The 17,703-nt window shown below is 45.2% G+C and overlaps 1 protein-coding gene across 3 annotated transcripts in view; it reads right to left on the bottom strand.

Annotated features, from left to right (window-relative positions):
• The window catches only part of LOC132384685 (formin-like protein 3), a 175,018-nt gene that overhangs the window by 22,403 nt on the left and 134,912 nt on the right, over nucleotides 1-17,703 (bottom strand). For all 3 annotated transcript variants that reach the window (XM_059956050.1, XM_059956051.1, XM_059956052.1), the window contains 5 exons: nucleotides 15,108-15,310; nucleotides 11,985-12,219; nucleotides 10,405-10,473; nucleotides 8,503-8,583; nucleotides 3,857-3,986 (listed from right to left, as the gene is read on the bottom strand). In XM_059956050.1, coding sequence (XP_059812033.1) covers nucleotides 3,857-3,986; nucleotides 8,503-8,583; nucleotides 10,405-10,473; nucleotides 11,985-12,219; nucleotides 15,108-15,310 — 718 coding nt within the window. The remainder of the gene's footprint in view (nucleotides 1-3,856; nucleotides 3,987-8,502; nucleotides 8,584-10,404; nucleotides 10,474-11,984; nucleotides 12,220-15,107; nucleotides 15,311-17,703) is intronic.

Genomic DNA, 17,703 nt, shown 5'->3' with positions numbered 1-17,703 from the left:
GGCTTTCTGTCATTCTTCTTGTTGTTTCATGACCACTCCTGACAAGCTAGAATGCACTCCGACATTTATACTGTTTTTTGCCACTTGATGACTTCACACACGTGTGAGAGTATTTTTCACATACCTTCACTGGGAAATTCACACACACAGTTTAAAAGCTTCTGGGGATGGATATCCCAGACACCCAAAATTAACACTGTGAGGGCTGCCTCTCTGAGTACACAAACCTTCTGTCGATAAATCAACTATTCAATGTGCTAAGTGATAATATCAGTCTGGTAGGCAAGCTTTCTTTAACTAAATAACTTAGCCGGTTTTGGCTGGTTTGATGTAGGCCCAGTCAATATAACCCCTTTGTTTTATACTACATCTCTTAAGCAGCCAATCCCATGCTGTGGGCCAGCAGTCTGTGCTCTATAGACAGTGTGGTTTGTTCGCAAAGCAGTCCTTTTAACTTCAGACTGATTATTTCTTGCAATTTATATTAAGAACTGTACTTGTTTACAGCAAGAAGCTGAGCAAGAAATATTGGTTGGGAGTTCAGTTTACTCTAAAACAACTCTTTGACCCCTGGAAGGGTCAGCTGCTGTGTTAGAAAGCTGAGCTTAACAAAAAAGCCCTGGGCCCCTGACAGTGAATATCTATCACATTACAAGACTTTTGCTCTTCTTGGAGTTGCCCTGTGGCCTGAACCGGGCTGTGGTTGAGATGGATGATCTGCAGCAGGAGTGCGTTGCTAGGTAAAGTCTGAAGACCTCAGGGTCGGCTAAGTTGATGCCAGCTCGACACATTGTGGCCAAAGTATGGCTAGAGAGGCCAAGAAGTCTGATGGCTGAATTGCACTCACTGGAAATCATTCTGAGTGGGAAAGGCAGCACAGAGACTTGCTGCCTTTGAAATGATCAGTGGAGGAAAGGAAAGGCCATGAAGAGCCAATAGTGAGAGTTTCGTTCTGGAACAAAGTGGGCCTGAAGTCAAGAAGGTGGGAATCAGCAAGACAAGTTGGAAATTGCTACTGTTGAGTTTCACACACAAAATGGGGAGGAAATTAGCAGGCCAGGCAGCACCTATGGAAAAGAGTACAATCGAAACACTTTGATAGGACTGGAGAAAAAATGCTGAGGAGTAGGTTTAAAAGGTGTGGGGAGGGGGGAAGGGGAGAGAGAAACACAATGTGATAGGTGAAACCTAGTGGGGGTGGGATGAAGTAAAGAGCTGGGAAGTAAATTGGTGAGATGAGGTGAGAGAGGGAAAAGGGGATGGGAACTGGAGAAGGGGGAGGGGGTGGTTGGGGGGCATTACTGGAAGTTTGAGAAATTGATGCTCATGCCATCAGGTTGGAGGCTACCCAGACGGAATAAAAGGTGTTGTTCCTCCAACCTAAGTGTGGCCTCATCACGACAGTACAGGAGGCCATGGGTGGACATATCGGAATAGGAATGGGAAGTGGAATTAAAATGGGTGGCCACTGGGAGATCCTGTTTGTTTTGCCGGATGGAGCGTAGATGCCCGGCGAAGCGGTCTCCCAATCTACATTGGGTCTCACTGATGTACAGGGGTCTTTTAGAATATAAAGAGTTCATAAAGTTATTCAGCACAGAAACAGGCCCTTCAGCCCATTGAATCTCTGCTGATTATCAACCATCTGTTTATTCTAATCCAATCTTATTTTATCCATATTCCTATCAACTCCCCCTACACTCTATCATCTACCCACAGTCTAGGGACAATCTACTGTGAATAATTAGCCTACCAACCCGCACATCTTTGGGACATGGGAGAAACTGGAGCACCCAGAGGAAATGTATGTACTCACAGAGAGAACATGCAAAACTACACAGACTGTACCAGAGATCAGGGTGGGATGTTGATCACTGGGATTGTGAGGCAGCAGCTCTACCATCATGCATATCTTGCAAACAATTTGTAATTGCAATTATTATTGTAGTTAATGGGGTAGTGGTCTTTGTTGGGTTTTGGGAATTCCAATTGATGTGGAGAAGTGCAAGTATTGTAGAGTATTCAATAATTTGTATGGTGAAATAACTCTTTAGTACAAGATGTAAGACTTATCATATGTGAAGCTAATTGAATTTATCTGCATCCAGCGTATATTGTGTAATGTTGTTACATACAGTGTGCCAAGCACTTCCACCTCATCTGCCACAAGTGGGACTTCCCGGAGCCCAAACATTTTAATTCCCATTTCCATTCCCGTTCCAACATGTCGGTTCATGGCCGCTTGTGCCAAGATAGGCCACCCTTAGGGTGGGAAAGCAATCTGGGTTGCCTCCAACCTGATGTCATGAATATTGATCTCTCCTTCTGGTAAACAAAGCTCCCCCTCCCTTTCCTCTATTCCCTGCTCTGACCTTTTACTTCTTCTCGCCTTCCTGTTACTTTCCCCTGGGTCCCCTCCTCCTTCCCTTTCTCCTATGGTCCACTCTCCTCTCTGATCAGATTCCTTCTTCTCCAGCCCTTGACCTTTCACACTCACCTGGCTTCACCTATCACCTTCCAGCTAGTCTCCTTTCCCTCTCCCCAACTTTTTATTCTGGCATCTTCCCCCTTCCTTCTCAGTCCTGAAGGAGGGCCGCCCAAAATGTCGACTATATGCTCCTTTCCATAGATGTTGCCTGGCCTGCTGAGTCTTTCCAGCACTGTGTGTGTATTGCTTTGGATTTCCAGCACGTCAAGGTTGAAAGAGATTAGCTTTATTTGTACATGTACATTGAAACATCAAAACAGTGAAATGCATTATATGCGTCAAAGGCCACCACAGTACGAAGATGTGCTGGGGGCAGCCTGCAAGTATCGTCATGCTTCCAGTTCCAACATAGCATTCCCACAATCTACTAACCCTAACCCGTATGTCTTTAGAAGGCGGGAGAAAACCGGAGCACCCAGAGGAAACCCACGTGGTCACAGGGAGAACATAGAAACTCCTTACAGGCAGCAGCGGAATTGAGCCTGGGTCACTGGCGCTGTAATAGCATTATGCTAACCGTTATGTTACCATGCTGCAGAGTTTTAGTAATGCTACAGGTGCTGAGCGTGAAGGTATGAGAATATCAGGAGAGAGGCATTGGAGCTAGTGCGCTCCACCAGGGGCGGTGTGGTGTGGCGTCCAGGCTGGAGTCCGTGCTGCCCTCCAGTGTTCGCTCAGCAGAAGACAAGCTCTAATGTGGTTGTCTTAAGATTCACATTGAGATTTTGGGGTATCACATTGAGAAGCAGCAGCACTGTACCTTGCAATCACCTCCCTGCTTGAGCGTAGTTGACTCTCCACCTTAAGGAGAGAAATACAGATTTCTGCGGCATTGGATGGCTCAAGTCTGGACTATATTATTGCGCGGCTGTATCTTGCTATCTTATACATGCTATATGTGCTTTGTACTGTGTGTGACTTAGTGTTGGTCTGACGTTTAGCACCTTGGCCCTGGAGTAACACTGTCTCATTTGGCTGTATTCTTAAGTACTCATGTATGATTGAATGACAATTAAACTTGAATTGAATTGAATTTTAATTGTTTTCATAATTGTATACTGTATGTGAATGGTTAACTTTATAGAGTAAGATGTGAGTTATGTTGTATTTATCCCTTTTGGTAGGGAAAGCTGAGCAGTGTGTATTGTTGTGCGCAATGTGACATTACTTTTGATATATGCTGTACCAGCTGTTGCTTTTTGTTGGGTGTTGTTCATCATCAGTAAAGGATGTCCTGGTGAAAAGCTCTATCCTGTTTACCTGCCTCACTGAACGACAGTATTGTGAAGGAGCCTACAGCCGACAGAAGTCGAATTCTGCCAATCTCCTGTTGATAGGAGACAGCTGGAGAAGAAAATTGGCACAAACCTGTGGCAGCTTTCTCAATGTAGTGCAGCTCACTCCAGAAGGTGGCGATGTTGGAGTACTTCCTCTTTACAATGATTGCAATGTAGTGCAACAGGGTCAGCTTGCGATCCGTGGATTTAGTATCTGAGAGCTGGACAAAAAATTCAAAATCAATAGAGAATAGCTTTGGATTTTATTCCTTTTCACTGGACACCCTTGACAAACATCAGACTGCTATTGGGAGAAGAAGCAGCACTCTACCTTGCAATCACTTCCCTGCTCGAGCCAAGTTGACCCTCCACCTCAAAGAATGCTGCACCCCAACCCCACAAATAACCATGGTGCGAGAGCAAGAATGGGAATCAGTACCTCCCCAGGATCTGGTACTGCCTGGGTGCGGATGTCGAGATTTTTTGCCACACATCAGGAGTGTTTTTCATGTCTGAATTCAGGCATAAGAAGCCCACCAGCCTCAGAAGAGTAGGGGCCCAACTTAAATGGCCAGGACACATTATCACCACCAGAAGAAGTAAGCTACTGTGGGCTTCCTAGAGAAGACTGCTTCGGGTGCCTCCCCCACACCAGTCCTCACCTTCCCTCATACCCCATCCTGGATTTGCAGCTTATCTTAAAGTTGGAAATGGCTCCTCCTCAAAACTGCCACATGAACCGAAATATGCTGAAGGGAGACTCTATGAACATTGGCTTGTTCCATCTCAAACCAAAAGTGATGCCTACAGACCCCACTCTCTCACCAGAGTTTACTGGTTGCTGTTCATCCACAGAATGTGGATATCACTCGTAATACCACCATTTATTTTCTATCTCTGATTGCCCCTAAACTGGGCAGGTGGTTAGAAGCCAACTCCACCAGTTGCTCTGGAGTCACACTTCAGCCGGAATAGAGATATTTTTCTCTGAAGGGCACTATCGAACTACATAGGGTTTTATAACATCCCACTAGCTTCATAGTTAAAATTACTGAGATTCTTTTTTAAATTTCAGATTTAATTTGTGACTTTAATATAAATTCCCGAGCTCCTCTGATTGGATTTGAACTAGTGTCTCTGGATCACCGGACGTAAAACACCCCAGAATGCAAAAACAACTTCAAAGACTTGGCACAGCACTTCAATAATTTTGTTAGTAATATCAGGATGAGCCAGAATTTATTACTATTTATCATTCCAGGAGCTGAGTGGTATGCGGTGACATTTCAGAGAGTAGTTTGCAGTCAAACATGTTACAAACGGTCTGGAATCACAAAAAGGCCAGGGTGGGTGAGCTTGGTAGTTAACCTTCTCTAAAGGCCACAAATCAACTCAGATGGGCTTTTGCAATGATTTGGCCACCATTCATTACAGAATGGATTTGTTAAAATGTACAACTCACTATTTAATATTTTAATATACTGTATATATCATATTGTAATTTATAGTAAATTTTATGTATTGCACTGTACTGCTGCCACACAACAACAAATTTCATGATATATGTCAGTGATAATAAACCTGATTCTGATTCAGCTGCTATGGTGATGAACAGCCCAGTGATACAACCAATAATCGACCATATTCCTAGTATGATAGGTACATTTCAGTAAGACCATGAGATATAGGGGCGGAATTCGGCCATTTGGCCCATCGAGTCTGCTCTGCCATTTCATCATGGCTGATGCATTTTCCCTCTTAGGCCCAATCTCCTGCCTTCATGCCTTGACCAATCAAGAACCTATCAACCTAAGAGGCGAAACTAGATAGGCTGGGTTTGTTTTTTGTTGGAGGGGGTACCTGATGACAATATTCAAAATTATGTAGGGTGTAACAAATCCTTCTCCAGAGCACGCCTATCTAAAACAATGGGTTAGGCTAAGGGACGGGAGTTCTAGATGGACTGTGAGAAAGATCTTTTCCCCCAGAGTGGGGGGCGGGAGGTAAGAATCTTAAACACTCTGCCTGAGGGGGTGGTGGAGGCAGAGACCCTCACACATTTACAAAGAATGTAGACAAGCACTTGAATCATCAAAACAGAGAAGGCTATGGATCAAATGCTGGTAAATGGGATGAGTTCTGCTGACTACTTGGTGTTGGCAAGGAACTGGTAGGCTAAATGGTTTGCTTCTGAGCTGCATGACATCATTCCTAATTTAAACAGCAGCACAAACTTGACCATCAAATATTTTGAGAGTGTGGGGTGAGGTCTACACAGTAGTCTTTTGGCTCCAAGATGGACTCAGCAAAGACTAACCATCCAGTTAAGCTCTTTTCATAGAAATGTTCTTGGATTCTAATGACTGCCAACAGAAGATGACATACCGCCAACTGGCAAACGCAGTATTATTTAAACTAGCTTGTTGCTGTAATCATGTGGAAAAGAGGCACTTTAAAAATATTTTATACAGAAACAGATTTCAAAAAAATATCTTAGTGGAAAGAAAATAAAGTATGAAAGAAATAGAAAATAAACTACTTCTGATATAACTGGGTATTGCACTGGCAAGGGAAGCAAAGGAGGCCATTCAGCCCCCAGAGACTACACAAGGAAATCTGCAGATGCTGGAAATTCAAACAACACACACAAAATGGTGGAACACAGCAGGCCAGGCAGCATCTATAAGGAGAAGCCCCCAGAGTCTGTTCTGTCATTGAGCTAGAGCACAACTGATTTGTCTATTTATTGAGATACAGTGTGGAATAGGCCCTTCCAGCCCTTTGAGCCGTGCTGCCCAGCGATACTCCAATTTAACCCTAGCCTAATCACAGGACAATTTACACTGACCAATTAACCTACCAACCAGAAAATCTTTGGACTGTCAGAGGAAACCCACATGGTCATGGGGAAAACGTACAAACTCCTTACAGAGAGTGATCTGTGCCATAACTTCATTTTACTTTTTTTGTTTATTTATTTATAGATACAGCATGGTAATAGGCCCTACCAGCCTGCTGAGCAATTAACGGACTAACCAGATGTCTTTGAACTGTGGGTGGAAACCCAAGAGGTCACGGGGAGAACATATCAACTCCTCCCAGACAGCGGCGGAATTGAACCCGGATCACTGGCACTGTAATAATGTTACGCTATCCGCTGTCTACCACGCGGCCTTTCCAGACCTTGTTACATATCCTTGATTCCCACTAACCAACAAGGAAAATCGGCTTGACACGCAAGGTTGCGATACTAGAATCTGGAGCAACAAACACCCTGCTGGAGGAACTCAGCGGGTCAGGCAGCATCCGTGAAGGGTAACGGACAGTCACTGTTTTGGGCTGGGACCCTTCACCTGGACTGGAATAAATCAACTGAGCTGAGGTCTCGAAAGCTCCAACTGTTTTTCAATTGGAACTTTCAACAATGAGTCTTAGAGTTGCAAAAGTAATTTTGCTCCTCTTTCCACAGATATTGCCTGATACACAGAGTGTTTCGAGCATTTTCTGTTTTTATTTCAGATTTCCAGCATCTGCTGTTACTTTCTTGATTTTCATCATTTGTCTTTCAGCCTTTGGTAAGAGATGGGGTTAGGGCGGGAGTAGCAGAGTCTCTGATTTTCACTTCCCTCTGTTTCCACATCTGGTTGAGCTCTACTTATATATGATTATATCAAAGGCCTGGGCACATTTTGAAGATATTGACCAAATCAGCCCCTTGACCTGCCTGGGTGTTGGAAAGAAGTTACAAGGGATAACCTAAAGTAGAAAAAGACCAGGAAACAGCTAACTTCTGTAAAAGGGACATAAGCAATATCCATGAAAAAAATCATCTGCCTGCACCCTGCCCACTCTTCCACAGTTAGATGCTGTATGAACCATTCCCAGCATTCTGTGTTTTGTACAGCCCCCTTGAAAATGTGCTGATCACAGACTAAAATATTGGCAAAGACTTGGATGCGTTTTTAACACTCTGGTGCACGAAATAAACAGTTGGGGAGCACATCCTGTTTCAGTCGGTAATGCTCAGAACACAAATGAAAGGAATGTGATTTTGATTAACTGAGTTGCTATATTTAGGCCAAGTTATGTATGTTTGTCCTGAAGGGGGAGGGGGGGAATCAGGCAATGACAAGTCTGCCTTTATGTCTCCAGAAACTGTGAAGTTTGACCCAGTCCGGCTGGTTAAATGGTTCCTGTCGCAGTCTCTGTCTCTCTAGCTTTCCTTTAATCTCTCTCTCCCCTGCGGGGCTTCTCTACAGACCTGAATGCTACTCAAAAACAGCTGATAACACCCAGGTAGCTTGTGCCGGAGACAAGATGCTGTGCCGCCTCAGGCTCTCTCCTGACACAAGGCTGAAGACTCAGCTGGTCTTCACTGAAGTCACATGTCTGCCGAGTCAGATGACACACATTTTGGGCCCAAAGTAGAAACGTTCACATTGTCCCTGCTTCCGCCTTTTGCTTTCATAAGGCTCTCCTGTCAAGGCCCATAGCCAACAGGGAAGGAGGTCAGCCATGCTGGAGAAAGAGTGAGGGAAATCTCTGCATTTTAAGGTCCCTTCATAATCTACTACACAATTTTCTTAGAATGGAGCTGGAGCACTCTCCAAAATTGTACATTTAAAACATGACAACATTAACAAAGAGTACCCACATGCAGCAGATTACACCAGCCTTTAGAACAAGGGTATTACGTGCATAATGCTGCAGAGAGGGTGAATGGGATAGTGTACATACCAGGTCCAAGCTCTGTAGTTTGAAGCCATACACAGCTCCTCGTTTACTGCTGTTCATGTAGTTACCAAGTGCCAAGATAATCTGTCAGGAGTGAGGGGTGGGGAAAAGTAGGAACATTATTGGAAACGTTACAGTGTGTAAACTTTACAAAAAGACGAGAGTTCTGTATAAACCATTGCAGCATTGAAGGCAGCTGTGATTTCAGACTGTGCTCTTGGAGGTCACAGTCGCTCTCTGGGGTGGATGTATTGTAGGCCTGAGGCACCAGTAGGTTACCTTCCTCCACCGGCGGCCTTCTGGCACTGTTTGTTGCGAACGTCCAGCCTGGAGACAGCTTTGGAGCTGCTCCCAGTGCAGCGGTGCCAAGGTGTAGCTGTACTGTTGGAGGTGCCAGCTCTCAGATGGTACTTCAACCTCAACCCTGTCTGACCTTACAGGGTGGAAGCAAAAGAACCATGGTCACCATTTCCAAGAGGGTAGGGGAATGGCTGGATCAATTTTGGTATGAACTTGGCATTGGTGGCCACTTTCTGTGCTGATAACTCTTCATAATGATTGCATCAGTTACCGCCTGTGGGAGTGTGCTTTGTACAATATGGCTGCAGTGGTCACTCTCTTACATGTCAATGAGAGTTTGTTGGCCACAAAGCACTTTGGGAAATTATAGGGTCATAGAAACATAGAAAATCATAGAAAACCTACAGCGCAATACAGGCCCATCGGCCCACAAAGTTGTGCCAAACATGTCCCTACCTTAGAAATTACTAGGGTTACCCATAGCCCTCTATTTTTCTAAGCTCCATGTACCTATCCAAAAGTCGCTTAAAAGACCCTATCATATCTGCCTCCACCACCGTTGCTGGCAGCCCATTCCATGCACTCACCACTCTCGAGTAAAAAACTTACCCCTGTCATCTCCTCTGTACCTACTCCCCAGCACCTTAAACCTGTTTCCACTTGTGGCAATCATTTCAGCCCTGGGAAAAAGCCTCTGACTATCCACACGAACAATGCCTCTCATCACCTTATACACCTCTATCAGGTCACCTCTCATCTTCCGTCGCTCCAAGGAGAAAAGGCCGAGTTCACTCAACCTGTTTTCATAAGGCATGCTCCCCAATCCAGGCAACATCCTTGTAAATCTCCTCTGCACCCTTTCTATGGTTTCCACATCCTTCCTGTAGTGAGGTGACCAGAACTGAGCACAGTACTCCAAGTGGGGCCCGACCAGGCTCCTATATAAGCTGCAACATTACCACATTACCTCTCAGCTCTTAAATTCAATTCCACTATTGATGAAGGCCAATTGATGTATGCCTTCTTAACCACAGAGTCAACCTGCGTAGCTGCTTTGAGTGTCCTATGGACTCAGATCCCAAGATCCCTCTGTTCCTCCACACTGCCAAGAGTCTTACCCATTAATACTATATTCTGCCATCATATTTGACCTACCAAAATGAATCATCTCACACTTATCCAGGTTGAATTCCATCGGCCACTTCTCAGCCCGGTTTTGTATCCTACCAAAGTCCCGCTGTAACCTCTGACAGCCCTCCACACTATCCACAACACCTCCAACCTTTGTCTCATCAGCAAACTTACTAACCCATCCCTCCACTTCCTCATCCAGGTCATTTATAAAAATCACAAAGAGTAAGGGTCCCAGAACAGATCCCTGAGGCACTCCACTGGTCACGTAAGGTGCTATAGAAATGCAAGTCCCTTTCTTTCTTGGCCATAGACAGATGGTAACTATGGCAGACAGCAACTGACCATCAAATATACCCTTTCCAGGCAGAATTGCATGGCTTCTGCGGAGCAGTGCCTCTTAACTGAGTTTGGGTAAATTTGCCCAGGAATTTCACATAGACTACCCATGCCAATTGTACTGAAAACACTCACCTCCAACATTCCCTTCAACTTCTGTGAGGTCTTAATAGATGCTGAGGCTGCTATGATTGCATTCAATTGCTAAAAGAAAAAAAATTACAACAAATAAAGGTTATGGGACATCACCACACATATTATAAAACCTTATTTTAGACCATTCCACACTGACTGCTAGCCAGCAGTTCTGTAGCTGAGTCAGATTTCCACAGCTGTCCTGCAGTGCCAAAATACAGAATACACTGGAGGTCAGATGATGAATCCAGGGGCAAATTCTGACCATACTGAGCTGACAGGCCAAATACACTTTGTATCTAGGCACCCCAACTTTATGCCAGCTGTAACAGGTGCATGTAATGTAGCCCTGTTCATTTGATGATGATCACTGGCACTCTTTGTAAAGATAAGTGAGTTAAATGTGCTTTTCTTCCTTTTTGTTTTAATTAACTTACAGAAGAAAAATGTGTTTTCAAATAAATCATTTCCAAAAATTTTAAGTAAATTCAAGTGTTTGGATTATCTAAATGACTCTGATTATCAGATAATTTTGAAAATAGTGGAAATACCTTGTGACAGAGAAAGGTGTCTGAAAGTTAGTTCCAAGTAGGGGCCTCTGTCAACTGAGGCGTAGCTGAGGCTCACAGGAGGCAGCAAGGTATCAAGGTATATGATCATGGGATGGATGTGGAAGACAAAGACAAAGTGAGAGTCCTCGAGTACAATTCAAACTATTGTAAGACCCTGGGAAAGGTTTCACTGTAACATAATATCTTTCTATAGAAGCAGCGTTTGGGTTATGGTTAGAGGTAACGGGTGCTTTGGAACATGAGTCGTCCAATGACGGGAAGTGGGTTTTTGTGTTGTGTGCCTGACACCGGTGTGAGTGGGGTCTTTTGTTCAGCGGGAGATGAACAGAGAAGACGCTTGCGGGAACCGGTCATAGGCTTCAACCCAGTGGGGGGACCATGATGGAGCAAGGCGCCAAGGTTCTACTGAGGGTTGGTGAATATGACTCTTGGGAAGAGTTGAGCTCCAATTTGTGCACATTTGACTGTTAAATTATAATGGACCCATTTTGTTTTTTCTTTCTTTTCTTTACCAACCCTTTAGTTAAGATTTATAAATATAATCCATTTAATCATATGCAGTGTGCTGTCTGTTATTTCTTGGCACTGAATTGCAACAGGGCAGCCAATGACACAGCATCCAGACAAACCGGGGTTTCAAGTGGGAGAACCATCCTAATCTCCAAATCTCACGGGTTTGGCAGGACCGGAGTGTGTATTCCCTAGACTTACGCAGCCAAGGAAATGGGGGGTGGGGGGGGGGGGGTCTTCACTATTGTTTGAGGGAGTCCTCCAGGAAGTGGAAGGTTAACTTTAATGCAGACTCGAAGGCATCCTGAACACAACAAGTGACAGCTAAAGAGAAAGCTGAGGTGTGGGTACCAGGAAGGGAAGAAGGGAAAGGAATGGTGGGAGTTAGAGAAAGGGAGGGGGAAGGGAAAGTTGGGGGTGTGGGGAGAGGATGAATGACAGAATGACAGTACCCCACCAACACCATCCTGATCTCAAGATACTGTAAAGGAGACCTACCGGATTTAACATCTGGATGTTTTCAACGAAGTTGCCAACAAATGTCATGATGGTCATGCGTTGGGGGAGCCGCTCAATTTTACTGAAGTGCATCATGAAGCGGTCCTCGTTGGACAGCTCATCCAGTGGCTTCCTCTCCTTCTCATACTGCTTCAGGAGCTTCACCTCATTCTCGAGGGGTAGGAAGCGATTTAAACACTCCACAAAGTCGAGGGGAAGGGTCTTCAAATCGTACCTGGAAGAGGGAAGTCAATGCTTTAGTCCAGAAAACTAAATTCATTTCACAAGTCTTTACACCTGTAAATAACACAGGGGAGACAAGTGTGGGGGGGGGCGTGGGATTTGTTTTCATGCACGTCATAAACCTGTCATTTCAAGAGAGCCACAGAGCCCATATTTTTTACCCGGCATTACAAAATGGTTCCCAGCACAAAATGGCTGCTTGCTGATATAGCGCAATATTCTCGCCATGGCATTGTTATGCTTGCAAACGCAGGACAAATTGACTTTTGAGGTCCAGCCCACCTGAGTTTAGTTTAGTTTTTTTTTGCAGCACCCTCACTTGGCGCATGTGGCAATTATTTGCCTTTCCAAGAGTGCAGGGAGTCATCCAAGAGTACCCACCCAAACTGTGATGGCTTAGACTTGACAATGGGCTTGTAATTATGCAGATAAATGCCGGTTTCCCTCTGGGACACAGATGATGCTCTCATTTCCAAAGCCAATCCAATGCTCTCTGAATAGAAAGAGGGTTAAGGTACCCACCGGTGTTATTTTTGCGCCCTTTGTACATTGCACTTGAGAACAGATACAAGACTCACCAATACTATGACAGCAATCACAGACCCAGTTATTGCGTGAGCACTTTGCTTTGAACCAGTCATCCCGTCATTTTAGGGAAGGGTGCACTGGGCACCAAGTGGCAGTTGCTGTTGGCACTGAGGAACGCCAATGCCACTTTCCACCTTCAAGCAGAATAGGACAAACTTGCAGCCCATTTCCAGGGCTGTCCTGCTTCGGAAGATTGGACTAATAGGGGCAATGGCTGGGGTGAGGGAGGGAGTGTCACTTCACTGCGTAACTCCCCAAGTATCGCTGAAACGAATGCTTCCAAGCACAATGCTCAGCTTCAGAGAGGTCTCGTTGTAGAGGGACTGGCAAAATCCACAGGCTCATAGGTTGTAGAAATGCAGAAAGATTGAAGAATGCAGCAGCAGCTCCTGGTATACAATAGCCCTACCCACCAATTGTTAAATCCTGCAGAAGTCTAACATTGTGTCCACACAGCTTCCCACCCAACCTTTAGCCTCACGGAGTGCTCTCATTAATCATTACCACAGCGGACAAAGTACACCTCAAGGAAAATCCCCACACAGTAAAAATTTGGGTCTAGTATTTTTTGACTGGAACTTGTTGATGGTCTTGTTAATGCGTCCACAAATCATTCCTACTTTGGTTATCACATGCCAATAGTAATTTTCTTGCTATAAAATGAAAATGACTCTAATAACATGCTAAGTAAAGGAAGGGCCTCTGAATAGGAGAACTGTCCATCCAGTAAGACCACCAAGGGTAACTCCTGAGCTTTTGCTTCTTTCATTTGACATTCAGTGAAGATCACTTGTATGACCTTGCCTGTAACCCTCCACTCGTGCCACATGTAGAGTGTGTGACCCACCATATTATCCAGGAAGTGGGCCACCTGGTTTCCTTGCTGCTCTGCTGGGACCTCCAAGAGTACAAAGTCCTGCCTGTCTTCTGGCACAGCTACCCTCAGGGCTGATTTGGACCATGCATGGCCCTGTGGCAGGATCACTCTTGCCATTGTCACTTGGAGCAAGGCTTTGGCCTATCCATGCAGCGAGTCCCTGTAAGTATTTTCCAAGTGAGTTAGAGGTGGCAAAGAGCCCACTTCGGAGCGTAGAGGCATACAGTCACTAAAGAACCCATGCATTCACTAAGTTTGCCTGCACTGTACCCATAAGCTCTGCCCATGAGGTCTCCAGTGTTGGTGCCACACATGGGAGGTAATTCTTCAACTAGAACTGTGCAAATAAGTGTGACAACACTCCTCCCCAAGTATGCCTGGAAGCTTTGGCGCACTTGCAGCTAAATGGTGCAAGTAATCCTACCCAGATGGCATTCTTCATCGGTAACGAGGCTCAGTGAGATCGTATAGCAGGATCAATAAGTAGATTGGACATCCAGCTGAAGAGTGATTGAAAAGAGCCCACAGAGAGCAGGCATCCTCTCAGCCTTCTGGAGAAAGTGGAGGAAGGGATGTCACAACACAGGTGAAGAGAAAACTGGCGTTAGAAGTGCACAAACCTGTTTCTTTAAAGTTCATGGAAATTTGAATGCCTTTCAAATTAACATAGCATCAAACCTCAGCACAGTAAAAGACACGTGGTGGTGACACATCAGGCTGGTAAATGCACCAGAGAGCCAGGAGAAGACCAAGACGTGAAATAAAATCTGTGGCTCCAACATCCAGTCACATTTACTGTTAGCTGAGCTGGTTGGGAGTCTGTGGGCCGAACCACTCAAGCCGACTAGTGGAAGGTGACCACGGAAATGGGACGGAGCCAAGGATTTGAGCAGCCAGTAGGACTGTGGCTGAAACTCTACACACCCAATAACCCCAGGGCTTGGGCACTCACTGTGGACTGAATGGTGCCCTTCTGTGTGGGAGCAAGGGGAATGGTGGCAAGGTGGTAATACAACAGGAGTAGTGACAGCAGTGATTTTGGAGGTGGAGGGATTGGGGTTGGAGGGAACATTAGAGGGTGGAGAAATGGGGCTGTGACAGCAGGGGCCAGATTAGGAGCTGGAGAAACCAAAGGCAGGATTAGAAGTGGGGGCAAGGGAGAAGATAATTCATGTTGGAAGTATTTGTTTGGAGTTGGTCCCATTCCTACCCCCACCACCACCCCCAAATGATAAACCTCGTATTGAAGCCTTCCAAGCAAAAGAGATACAGGCAGAAAATTGGGAGCTAGGCCTGGATTGGATAGAGGGATTGGGTGGAGCAAGGGAAGGTTCAGCAAAACGATTACGCAAATGCAAGCAGTCGTCAGCCCACACTTCACACAATTAAAGAGGTCTGAAGGGTTTACAACATACATTTGAATGGCCCTGCAAATCTCTTCAGTTGTCTTGCCAGCCTTGCGCAGCGTAATGGCGAGATTCTTTGCTCGGTTGGCTTCGAGCAGCGTCACTTTACTCAGTGCTTTCTGCGCACTTTTGCTTTTCTGACAGGAGATTTCAATGGAGGGTCCCTGGGCTTTCGTCTTGAAGAGGTCTTCAAATTCATCCAGGTCAAGCTCCTACAGCACAAAGTGATTGGATAAATACCTTAATTATTATTTCACACGCAGTGGTCTCCCGTGTTCACAGGCAATCTCTTTTGTAATCTGAGCCTCCCTATCCTTAAATTCTCCTCAGACCATATGGCCAGCTTTCTTCACTCTCTCTATCACTGAAACTCTAAGGCACCTTCACTGCTCCAGCTTAGTAGATGACTCTAATAACTTCTCCTTTATGCAAGACACTCTGTCCTTTTGTGGCATTTCTCCTGCTTCCACTCCCACTGCGTCTATCTCCCTCAAAAAATTTGAAGTAAGTACCAGGATCGGGTAGAGGGCAGACTGCGGAGATGTTTGCAGTTTGGAGAGTGTTGACTGGGCACAGGACTAGGCTGCGTGGAAGTTGGAACCTGCCTGGTGGGAAATTGGGCCTGTGGAAGGGAAGGCAAATGAGCAAATAACAGTATAGGAGCTTGAGAACGTGAGAGGGGATATAGAGATGCCTAGATTAGAGGGTGGTGGTAAGGACAGAAGGTGATGGCATTAGGATGGAAGAAACATGGGCTTGGAATTTCGCTCTGAGTAGGCTGGAAGTTGTGGATGTAGCACCCTACGCCTGAGGCTGAGCTTGTCAGAATTGCTTGCAGTTGGCTAGGAAACAGAATCTTAGGGTTTAGGCTGGGAATGAGCAAGGCAGTGGAATAGAAAGACAGGGCTCAAACTTAGAGGAGGGATTGGGGTTTGGGCAAAAACGTTACCAAGGCCCAGATAAGGAGAAACATGGAAGTTGCCTGATCAAAACTGCCAGGAGGAAGTCAATGAGATCCTTGGGAGCGGAGCTCTGACTCAGAGAGCACAACATGGGCCCAGAAGACAGAGCTGAGAAAGTAGGAAAAGGACAATGGAAGGAGGAGCATGGCAGCATAAACAAGTGGAAGGTGGTTCGAATAGAGCACAGTCTCAGAGTAAAGGGACATCACTTTAGAATAGAGATGAGGAGGAATTCCTTCAATCAGAGGGTTAGGAATCTGAAGATTTCATTGCATAGAGGGCTGTGGAGGCCAAGTCATTGGGTGTACTGAAGGCAGAGATTGATAGGTTCTTGATTGGTAAGGGGGTTAAGGGTTATCAGGGGGAGAATGGGATTGGGAAAAAAAATCAGCCATGATTGAATGGTGGAGGAGTCACACTAGGCCCATTGATTTAATAATGCTCCTATATCTTACAGTTTTATGGTCTAATTAACAATGTTACAGACTCACTGCACAATGATAGCCCCAAGCACTCAGACTAGAGTGAGATTCATGTGCAGTTGATGGTTTAAAGCAATTAATATTCACACGCTGGCTCAGTTTCTTTTCTTGGTTTCATTTTACATTCTACCCCTCAAGACTCCCACCCAAACCTGCTAGTGAGGGTCGGGTGGGGGTGGAGGTGGGGGGGGGGGGGTACTGTTAATAAGAAGCCATCTTAATTGCTCATCTCATTAACCTGGTTTCTACTATACGTAAGCAAAAAAATTCTGGAAGAACTCAGCCAGTTAAGCAGCCTCTGTGGAAGGAGAACCAGTTAGTGTTTCAGGTCAAAGGCCCTTCATTAGAACTGAGAACGAGAGAAATATGAAGGGTCTTTGTCCTGAAGCATTAATTTGTTTCTCATTCCACAGTTGCTGCCATGACTGAATTCTTCCTGCATTTGTTTTTGTTTCAGATTCCATCACCTGCAGTTTTATTAGCTTCTACCGTGCTGGTGGGTGCGGTTAAAGTAATGTCACAGATTGTGGCTGGATATTCTAAACTAAGCTCAACCTGATCAAAGCGTTCACATTTCACTTTGGCTGAAGTTAGACTTTCTTCCACTATATGCACTCTGGGTCGACTATGTTCGTGAGTGTAGATCCCCAGTTGAAGACACCTCCCCAACATTCAGTTCCCTTCATTTCAAATGAATCAAATGTGCAGGAGAGAACCGGTGCCTGATGTCCTTGCACAGATATATCATTGGTAATCAAAGAATGTTCTTACTTCCAGTGTGTGTAAGCCTGGTTTAGCTCTGAATAGATGTCAGGAATTGCATGATGTCTCCCAGCAACCCAAAAGCGATGCCCCTTCTACCAACCAACTCTGGAAAATGCTGCTAAATATCTCAAGCAGCTGCAAGTTCTAGCTCTTCATCCATTCTGAGCCAATCTTGCCAGAGATACAGTTGCAATATCTTTCTTGCTGCACTTTAATCTCATTGTCCTCTTTGCTCTTATGGCTCCCATCGTCCTTTTACATGGCTTAAAAATCAACATCTAGCCAAAGTATCAAACCCACGTGGAACAATCCTTAGGCCATCAAGTTTGATGGTCTAGACAGGGGAGCAGAATAAACAGGGAAAGTGACTACTGTCCAAAAGAGCAATGAAGATTG

Source organism: Hypanus sabinus, chromosome X1 (assembly GCF_030144855.1).
Source record: "Hypanus sabinus isolate sHypSab1 chromosome X1, sHypSab1.hap1, whole genome shotgun sequence".
Lineage (NCBI taxonomy): Eukaryota > Metazoa > Chordata > Chondrichthyes > Myliobatiformes > Dasyatidae > Hypanus > Hypanus sabinus.
The sequence above is the reverse complement of the archived record's forward strand: the minus strand, read 5'-3'. Positions and strand labels throughout refer to the sequence as shown.